Source organism: Helianthus annuus, chromosome 16 (genome assembly GCF_002127325.2).
Source record: "Helianthus annuus cultivar XRQ/B chromosome 16, HanXRQr2.0-SUNRISE, whole genome shotgun sequence".
NCBI lineage: Eukaryota > Viridiplantae > Streptophyta > Magnoliopsida > Asterales > Asteraceae > Helianthus > Helianthus annuus.
Window position 1 is genome coordinate 34,981,606 of NC_035448.2, and position 10,555 is coordinate 34,992,160.

At 48.3% G+C, this 10,555-nt stretch overlaps 1 protein-coding gene across 1 annotated transcript; it reads right to left on the reverse strand.

Annotated features, from left to right (window-relative positions):
• Positions 1 to 7,067: 7,067 nt before the first annotated feature.
• Positions 7,068 to 8,302, reverse strand: LOC118488186 (chromosome partition protein Smc-like). The gene is made up of 4 exons (XM_035985402.1): positions 7,951 to 8,302; positions 7,576 to 7,824; positions 7,321 to 7,485; positions 7,068 to 7,124 (listed from the first exon to the last, which is right to left on the reverse strand). The coding sequence occupies exons 1-4, from the start codon at positions 8,290 to 8,292 to the stop codon at positions 7,068 to 7,070; spliced, it is 813 nt and encodes a 270-aa protein (XP_035841295.1). The 5' UTR covers positions 8,293 to 8,302.
• Positions 8,303 to 10,555: the final 2,253 nt, after the last annotated feature.

The following is a 10,555-nucleotide window of genomic DNA, read 5'->3' on the forward strand; positions in this document are numbered from 1 at the left end:
TAGATCAGATTGTAGCAGAAAACGTGTAGGAAACAGAAACAGCAATCACTTTCAAATCGGGTTTTCTATTGATTATCAATCTCACGAATTACAATCAATCCAAAACCCTAACAACCCTAAATTTCGTCCAAGACCTAGTCCCTCACGAAATTGCTCTCTCAAACACTGTTTTGGCTGATTAACTAATCAACTGATCAACCTAAACCCTAAAGCCTAACCTTGTTTATATAACACAAGGTTTACTATTTGGGCTAGGGTTTGCAACATGGGCAAAGCCCAATTCGTTTCCCCTTGACCCAAATGGGTTTAGTTTAGCCCAAACACTATAATCTCACTATTACAAAGCTAAACCCGCTAACTGTTTATCGTTTAACTAATTACAAGATATCCAAAGACCAAATCTAAGCTGTTGTCACAAATATGCACCAACAAACTCCCCCTTGACAATAGCTTCATAAAAACTTTGTCTTGAGTCAAAACTTTGTCTTCAGTCTTCTTGCAATCTTCAAGTAGTCTTGCACTGTCTTTGGTCTTTGGATAGCTTCAGCTTCAATAGCTTCTGTCAGCAACACTAGGTCCCTACGTTGAGCACAGGCAACGATCCGCATCCCGACATGGCTCTGGAATTCAGAGCCGGTTGGGCCCACAGCCATACACCGAAGGGTATGGTCGTACCAGGACGACCGTACATATTGTGGGGATTCGCATGACACATGCAGCAGACCGGGAGAACGCAACTATGTTCCTCCCACTCACCCCCGCAGTACATACCTCAGGGCTGCAAAGCGCCCTGAGAATAAACCCTACAGACCAAAGGCTGCGGCCGAAAACTCCAAATTCGCTCCGCGGATTGCCCGCGCCCGTGTCACTACAACAAAGTTCCCGTTCAATGTTGGGAAATACAGTGGTTCGACCGACCCGGACGACCACATGAACATTTTCATGGGTGCAGGGTGCAATGGCCAGTGGGATGAACCCACTTGTTGTAATTTTTTCCGCCAGACCCTCACGGGCCTGGCCAGGGCATGGTTCGATTCTTTGCCAGTAGGATCACTGGAATCATTCGAGGACTTGCACGCCAAGTTCCTCGCCCATTTTAGCCAGCAACGACGCCACGAACGTGATTCAATGGACGTCATGAATATCTGGCGTAGGGACGACGAATCTATCGAAGCATTCGTCGTCCGTTACAATAAAGAGTGCCTGGAGATAGGTGACGTGGTAGACCAAATGGCACGTAACCACTTCATCAAGGCCGTCAGGGACAAGCAGATGGTCATGACCATCTCTGGCAAGGAGGGCTTGCCTAAAAAATGGGAAGATGTCATGACCGCGGTCAAGACATATGCCCAGACGCAGCGGTCTCTTGAACCGCACCTGGCAAAGGCACAGCCCCAAGCCGAAACCTCCTACCAAGGGTCCAAGCGTAACAACAAACGCAACAGGGACACGGGAAATCACGATAGTATTTCTAAACCATACTTCCCGCGAACCAACCCGTTTGACCCAAGAAACCATAACGCCCAATGGGACAACCGGGCGTCAAAGAAAGATTTTCGGGACCGCAACTGGACCGAGATCACCATGTCGCCAAGCGAGGTCCTTCTTGCGGACCCGCAATTCTTGCGACCGGCCCAACCAATGAAGTCCAAGAAAAATCAGGACCTCACACTCTACTGTGAGTATCACAAGGACTCGGGCCACACCACCAACAACTGCATCAGTCTCCGGCTGGAGATTGAGTGGGCCATAAAAGAGGGGAAACTGCAACACGTTTTGCCAGGTGGGCAAAAACCCACCAAGCGCATCACCCCTCATGGCGAAGGTACCTCCTCCGGAAAGAAAACCATGTACGTAGCTTCCACTCACATGATCAACGGAGGCAAAGGTAGGCCGCGCAAAGCGACGAGAAGGCCGGACAATGACTGGAAAGACGAGCAAGTCGTCTTTCCAAAAGTCCGAGGCGGACCGCGCGATAGGCGCGCCGTCGTTATTTCAGGCCAACTGGCACATTACTGCACCGAGCGTCTATTCATTGACCCGGGCAGTACTTCTGATATAATCTACGAACAATGCTTCAACCAGTTCGACCAGGAGGACAAAGATCGGTTGCAAGCAGTAGATTACCCATTGGCCGGGTTCGCAGGGGAAACTGTCTTTCCCCTGGGCCAGATCACTTTTCCTGTGCGCCTTACCAGCGGAAGGCACACAAGAACAGAAGAGGTAAACTTCATGATTTTACCTCACACCTCCAGATATGACGTACTCCTTGGGAGAGAATCCCAAGGAGATTTCAATATGATTACATCCGTCCCCCACTCTGCGGTCGGTTTCCCAACCGAATCAAGGGTCGCGATAATCTATGCCCGCAGGGACGTCATGATGTCGGACGAAGTACGTCCGACCAAGGTCGCAAGGCCCACCCCCAATGACCAACCAGAAAAATGGGTTCTCAACGCGAGATACCCAGAACAAAAGGTTACATTGGGCCATGCCTTGTCCCCTACCATCAAAGCGCACCTGAAGCAGCTTCTCTTCAGAAACCAAGACATTTTCGCGTGGACGCCCGCAGACATGACAGGGGTCCCACGTGGTATAGCGCAACATCACTTGAATACCTTACCAGGTATCAAGCCGGTGATCCAAGGCCAACGCCACCTTGGGTCCGCTAAAAATCAGGCGATGCAAGAGCAGGTCGAAGAACTGCTCTCCGCAGGCATCCTGCGGGAAGTTAAATACCAGACATGGTTATCCAACCCAGTCATGGTAGAAAAACCGTCCGGGGGCTGGCGCATGTGCGTCGATTACAAAGACCTTAACAAAGCCTGCCCCAAGGATTGTTACGCGCTTCCAGAAATCGACGAAAAAGTCGATAATCTCGCACCATTCAGATGGAAGTGTTTCCTCGATTGCTACAAAGGGTACCATCAGGTACAAATGGCAGTCAAGGATGAAGACAAAACGGCATTCCGCACTCCCACCGGGAATTACTGTTATACAAAAATGCCGTTTGGGTTGCGCAACGCGGGCGCAACTTATCAAAAGCTGATGAACGACACTTTCCGCGGCCAAATAAGCAAAAGTGTCGAAATCTACATGGACGACCTAGTCGTCATGAGCATGGAGGAAGATACCATGCTCACAGACATTGAAAGAACATTCCAGACTCTGTGAAGCGTTAACATAAAGCTCAATCCAGGGAAATGCTCGTTTGGAATGGAAGAAGGCAAATTCCTTAGGTTCATCGTGACTAAAGATGGATTCAAGGTAAACCCGGAGAAAGTTCAGGCGATCGAGCGCATGCCATCGCCTTCATCGATGAAAGAGATGCAACGACTAGCCGGCAGGCTAGCAGCACTCAACAGATTCTTAGCCAACCATGCAGCTAAGTCTAATCCTTTCATCAAGACCCTGCGGAACTGTTTAAAGAAAGAACAATTCCAGTGGATCGCAGAGGCTGAAAATGCTTTCCGGGAAATGAATGAGTGTTTGATACAACTCCCAACTTTAACCGCACCACGCAAGGATGAGCCACTCATATTATACCTATCCGCCGCGGACAACGCGGTGGGTGCGGTATTGATAGTGGAACGGGAGGGGGTTCAAACACCCATCTATTACATCAGCAAGATGCTCAACGACCCAGAGACGAGGTACTCAATAATTGAGAAGTTGGTGCTAGCATTGGTGCACGCTTCAAGACGGTTGCGACGCTACTACGCAAATCACGTCATCACAGTACTAACCAATTACAGGATCGGCCCGATCCTATCCAAACCTGACATCTCTGGGAGATTAGCAAAATGGGCAATCGAGCTGGGCGCATACACGCTACACTACAAACTGCGCCCCGCGATTAAAGGCCAAGTCTTAGCTGATTTCGCCGCCGAAGTACCGGTGAATCGCATCCAAGAATGCGAAGAAGCACAAAATCCTGCACCAACGCCATCTTCCTCAGAAACATGGGCACTATTTACCGATGGTGCCTCCAACGAGGAAGGTGCGGGCGCAGGTCTGCAACTCGTCAGCCCTGACGGCCAAGAGCTTACATATGCAATCCGCCTCGATTTCAAAAGCACAAACAACGAGGCAGAATATGAGGCCCTGTTAGCGGGACTACGTTTAGCAGTCAAACTCGGCGTGCAACACCTGGAAGCACACGTCGACTATTTGTTGGTTGCAGGACAAATACGCGGTGACTATGCCGCAAAAGGGGACATCATGATCCTCTACCTCGAGCAAGCCCTGCAACTAACATCCAAATTCGCTTCGTTCAATATCCGACATATTAATCGAAGTGAAAACAAGTCAGCGGATGCACTAACAAAACTCGCATCCACCAGCTTCCAACACCTGGCAAAGGAAATACGTATCGAAATTCTACAAAATCCTTCAGTACCCCTGCGCCAGGTCAACGTCATCCAATACGGGACAACGTCGTGGATGACACCAATTATTGCATATTTGCAATCAGGTGTGACTCCCGAAAGCAAATCAGAGGCACGCAAGCTACAATACAAAGCGTGCCATTATCAAATGGGAGACGGTATCTTATACCGCAAATCATACCTAGGGCCACTACTACGATGCGTCAACCCCCAGGATGCCACATACCTCCTCAGAGAGATACACGAGGGTATGTGCGGCATACACGCAGGACCACGCATGGTAGTGGCCAAAATCATGAATGCTGGGTATTACTGGCCCGGCATGCACCTGGACGCCGTCAAAGAGCTGCGCAAATGTATCAAATGTTAACGACATGCTCCAAAAACTTTGCGCCCCAAAAACAACCTGGTCCCGGTCACCACCGCATGGCCCTTCCAGAAATGGGCAATCGACATTGTGGGACCTTTCCCTGACGCACCAGGTGCAGTCAAATTTATCATAGTAGCGGTTGATTACTTCACAAAATGGGTAGAGGCAAAACCGCTCGCCTCAACCACTGCAATGATAACAAGAAAATTCATTTGGGAACACATCATCTGCCGTTTAGGTTTACCAATGTGCATAGTCACCGATAACGGCACCAACTTCGCTGCCGAAGAATTCCAAAAATGGCTAGAAGAATTACATATTGAGCACATATTCTCATCAGTAGCACACCCGCAAGGGAATGGCCAAGTCGAGAGTATCAATAAAAGTCTAGTCGAAGGCATCAAGGCACGGTTGGGAACGGCCAGGCGTGGCTGGGTCGATGAACTCCCAAGTATCTTATGGGCTCACCGTACAAGCCCAAAAACAAGCAATGGGGAAACACCCTTCAGCCTAGTCTATGGCTCAGAAGCGGTGATCCCCGCGGAAGTAGGCCTCCCTTCACCCAGAATGTTGGCTATTGAAAAAATAGACAACAGTATGGAACGCAGGATCGACTTAGACCTTTTGGAAGAAAGGCGCGAAAACGCTGCCATCAATGAGGCTAAGTACAAATCCAAACTGGAAAAGTACTACAACTCGCGTGTCCGCGTTTGTACTTTCAACCCGGGAGACTACGTCCTCCGCGACAATGAAGCATCTAATGCTGAGCGCCCAGGCAAACTTGCCCCCAAGTGGGAAGGACCCTACCTCATCAAAGAGGTCCTAGGGAAAGGCGCATACAAACTACAAACGTTAGAAGGCGAACCTATCGCACGAACATGGAATGCACAACAGCTTCGACGCTGCTATATGTAAGTCATGTTCTTACATTTTCTATGTAACCTATCGGGCCACAGGCCATTTGCAAATAAATAAATAAGCAATTTTATACATTATTGTTTGTTACTACTATTACAAATGCGTGTTCCACTTTGCGGTATCCCAAAAACAGATTGGCAAAATCTTCATTCGCAATACCCATACAAAGTGATAACCACACACAAATAGGGCTGTAAACGAACCGAACGAACACGAACAAGGCCTTGTTCGTGTTCGTTCGTTAAGGAAATAAATGTGTTCACGAACAGTTCATGAACACTTACCGAACGAGATTTTATGTTCGTGTTCGTTCATTAAGGAAATGAGCATGTTCGCGAACGGTTCACGAACACAGACGAACACAAATAAATTTGGCAAACGCGACGAAGGATAAAGATAGATGGTCTATAGATTAGCACTCGAACTTGAATCCCTTATTGTGGAACGGAGGTCGATTGTATTCGTGGATGTAAATAATGAGAAATGAAAGGGTAATGATGCATAAACAAGGTGAAAGTAGGTTTCCTAGTTTAATTGTTAGGGAAATAAAAAAAATAAAAGTTTAATAATATAAAAAGTAAAAATAAAATATAAGAAATTACAAAGATATTTAATTAAAACACAAACATACGAACATAAACGAACGCAAATAAACGAATGTTCATGAACACGTTCACGAACACCTTACCGAACGTTCACGAACACAATCGAACGAACGAGACCTCTGTTCATGTTCGTTCATTTAAGTAATCGAACGAAATTTCTTGTTCATGTTCGTTCGTTTATTAAATGAACGAACATAAACGAACTTCCGCCGCACGGTTCACGAACTGTTCGCTGAACGTTCGGTTCGTTTACAGCCCTACACACAAATATTGTAATAGGCCAGCAAAAGGCAAAAAGACTTAAGTGTTTATCCGGCCGGATAGACAAGTTTTTGTTAACCTAACACAATTCCTGAGCCCAAAAAGGCGAACAATGGAATTGACGCATACTCATACCACAACAGTATGGAGTACATTCGACCCCATCCACAATGGGTAGAGATCCGCATACATACGTTCAGACATGCAAGAATTAAAAACACTTGTACAAATTGAACAATAAACTTTATATTCAAAAAATTCAAGCACCCACACGATGCTTAATGGATTTACATAAAGTTCCTAGTCTATACAAGAGGAAAACAAAAAGGGGGCACACTAGCCAACCTAAACCCTATTTTGTACCGCTGGTTCCCGCACCATCTCCAGCACCACCAGCGGGATTTTCCTCTTCTGCATCAGCATACAGCATCCGCAGCCGGTCAACGTAATCCGCAGCCTCTAAACAGTCGTCCAACTCCTCCACACAAGCGAGGGACGTATCATAAAAAGAGGCTACAGCCGCGTTCAGGCGACTTTCGGTGTCCACGTCACGAAACCCGGATCGCTCTTCGATAACACCGCCTATAGACATGACGTTCATATGAGCAATGCAGCGGTTATAACCAGCTTTAAAACCGGCATCGCGGGCACGTTCCTTGACCAAGTCCAAACCAGTTGCGGTCTCAGGTGCATCCATGATAGCCTGAACAATCTGCAATAAAAGGATGATAAGACTCGGATACTAATCCAAGCAAACATAAAGGCAAGGGATACTTACACGCGTGATACCATGACTCCGCATCCACTCACGGTCAGCCTCAAGCTGGTTAAAAGAAGATGTCACGGCGTCCTTGGCCTCAACAGCAGCATTAGCCCGCTCTTCCGCAACCGATACGCGGGCAGTAAGGTCTTTAACCGCGACCTTCCAGGCCTTAACATCAGCCTTTCAAAGAGCAAAAAACAGTTTACTCAAAATCAGTGAACACTCGCGAAAAAGCAGAAAGAAAAATACAATAGGAATAACGAATCATACCTGAAGGCTAGCAACAACCTTACCCAAGCGGGTACGCTCAGCGTTCGCCTCTTCCAGAGCCTTCGAAGTGCGGTTTTCCCTCTCTTTGGCCTCATCAAGGGTCTTCGCAGTATGGGCCCCCGTTTCCTTGGCCTCTCCCAGCGCCTTAACAGCCAGGGCCTGTGCTTGTTGCGCCTTAACCGCAACCGCCTCAGCTGCAGCCTTTTCTTTGACCAAAGCAGCGTTCGCTGCCTTGGCATTCGTTAACTCCTGACGAGCACGAAACAGATTATCATTCTGCTTAGCCCAGGACTCATTCCACTTCTTGCGCTCATTGGAAAACTTTTCATTCCAATCCTTCCGTTCATCAGAAAGAAGTTTGGCAAGAGTATGAACCTGTTTCAGCTGAGCAGTGGCAGCCCACTCCGAGGTCTGTTTCTGCTTCTCAAAAGCAGCTCTATCCTTCTCAAGCTGCTCCGCACCCGCACGAGCAGCCTTGACTAACTCTTCCGCTTCGGCCCGCAAGCGAGCAGCTTCCTCCTCCCTGCGACCTAACACCCTGTAGTCTTCCAAAATGGCGTTCGCCACTATGGAACTTCCTACTAGCATGGTAGAAAGTTGGTTGATGCGCAGCTCCCGAGGTGCAGAACGGGCACGTTCAACTTCATATGGGGTGCCCAGCCCACCCAGAATCTCCTTACACGCAGAAGCGTCATTGGAAATATCATCCCCCTGCATAACAGTCCAGGGGGGTCGGTGATAAACACTACTCCGACCCTGGGTATACGTGCGGTAATAATACTCCAATTCAGACTCCGTAGGCTGAATTGGAGGCCCATCATAACCCGCATCACCGGCAGACGAACCGGTACCCTTCTCACCAGCAGAAGACTTCTGCGACCCAGCATCAGTTTTTTGCGGCTCTGCATCAGACTTTTGTTTCCCAGAATCAGAAAACCGTAGACCCAAATTATCACCCTCATTGGGAGAGATCAGATTGTTGGACGAATCAACGGTATCGAATATCTGGGTCACCACCTTCTCCGCAGTACCCTCCGTTCGCACGGTTGAATCAGGCACCACCTTTGACAAAAGGCGCCGAAGGTTCCTCAGACGCACCCGCACCCGCACCCGTGGTATGCGGGGGTGACGACGGAGCATCAAAGATGGAGAAATCTTTATCTTGAAGCTCTGCAAAACAAAGTCAAATAACCATCAAAACACAAGTTGTGCGTAACACTTGAGACAAGCTATACAACACTTACCAACAGTAACCGCAGGTTCCTTTGGTGTCGGACCAGTCCTCTTAGACTGCAACGTCTGACGTTTCGGTCCACCGGCACCAGCGGCCGTCTCTTCTACTTGCCTCTTCCCAACAACAGACTGCGAACCCGCAGCTGTACCCAAACCCTCAAGGGTATCAGATACTATCACATCATCCATGTATCTACGGAAAGGAGAGTAAGAGATACCTGCCGCCTGCGGCACCAGATGAGGCACAACAGTGACCTCCGGTATTTTCTTTTGGCGAAAGCACACGCCTTTCACCACTTGCCTCTTAGGCACACCCTTCGCGTTAGGGTCCCCTAAGGCCCCAAGATCACCTGCATGGAAACCATCCAAAAGGCGAGTTAGTGAAACCATTATTGTTATCACAAGTAAAAAGGATTCCTAAATATACCTTTGCCTCGCGGCAACTCAACTGCCAATGCGGCCTCAGTAGGCACCCGGAAGTTATCTCGAATGATGACATTAAACTCCTCCTCACCATCCGCACAAACAACTGTTTCCACCTGACCCCGGAAATCCTGGGCAAACATCCTCCATAAGGGAGCATCCTCTGATAGCAAACGCATAAGTCAGTAACGCATACGGGGATAAGAAAAGTTAAACAAATGAACAGTACGTACCACCACTTTTCTCCCGCACCACGGGCTTTGACTTCTTGTTCCTCCTTGTCAGCATCATGCGCAACACCCACAACTGTGTGTTGCTCAGCTTCACCCATTCAATGGTCTGCAACCGCGGAAATCACTCCACCGTCTTCAAACTCGGGACTGCAATGGTCTCTGTTATGATCGTCTCGGTCACATTCCGAAACGTCATATTTGCAACAATTGCAGCAGCTTTGATGTAAAAGAACTTCATTTTCCACTTCGTCATACCCTTGGGAGGAGTCATCAGTTTGGGACTACCATCTCGTTGACGGAAAGAAAAGAACCCCAAGGATACCGTCATTTGGTAAAACCGTCGGAAATCTCCAACAGAAGGCTCTATGTCAAGAGCACGAAAGGTTGACTCAAAATTTCGAATCCGGATCATACCCAACGGACTCAGTTGAGAAATGTGGATCTTGTACCACTCCAAAACCTCAACAACAAAAATAGTCAAAGGTAACCGGAGATTACAGTCACCAAAAAAGTCTGCCCACATGGTAACATAACCGGCCGGAGCATCGGCACCGGTGTCACCCTCCGATGGATAAAAGGCCCCATATTCTGGGGGCATTTGGACGTCAAGAATCAGACGATCAAAGGACTTCTTGGTCCATTTTAGCACCGGTAAACCACCACCGGCGGTTCCCCCCCCCCCCCCCCTTCTTCCTCTGCCACCACCGGCGATGAAGGCTCCGGGTTTTCACCTTCCACATTATGTGGACTTGATGGTTCAGCCATCAGAAATGTCGAAGAAACGAAAGAAAGTGAGTGGAAAAACTAAACTCAACCTCACCGGAAGTTCAAGAAGTATCGTCGGAGAAGACAAAGAAATGTTCTCTCACCGGCAAATTTTTGAAATTTCGAACAAGTGAGGGGAAACCACGAACGGTTTCCCATTATATACCCATCGCAATTAATGAGGAGGGAGAAAACGAATCATCACGTTCAAAAAGAACGAATTGTGCGACACCACGTGTCAATCGCCGTTTCCGCTGACATTTATCACGCGCGCGTGGCCGCACACGCGCCTGATATAGGAGACGTTTACACTCCTTGCTACAGTG

Coding starts and splice junctions, on each gene's coding strand:
- LOC118488186 (XM_035985402.1), bottom strand. CDS start 8,292: ATGCAGGGGGATGATATTTCCAATGACGCTTCTGCGTGTAAGGAGATT. Junction 7,825..7,950: donor CCACTGCTCAGCTGAAACAG/GTTCATACTCTT, acceptor CGTGCTCGTCAG/GAGTTAACGAATGCCAAGGC. Junction 7,486..7,575: donor AGGTTGTTGCTAGCCTTCAG/GTATGATTCGTT, acceptor GCTCTTTGAAAG/GCTGATGTTAAGGCCTGGAA.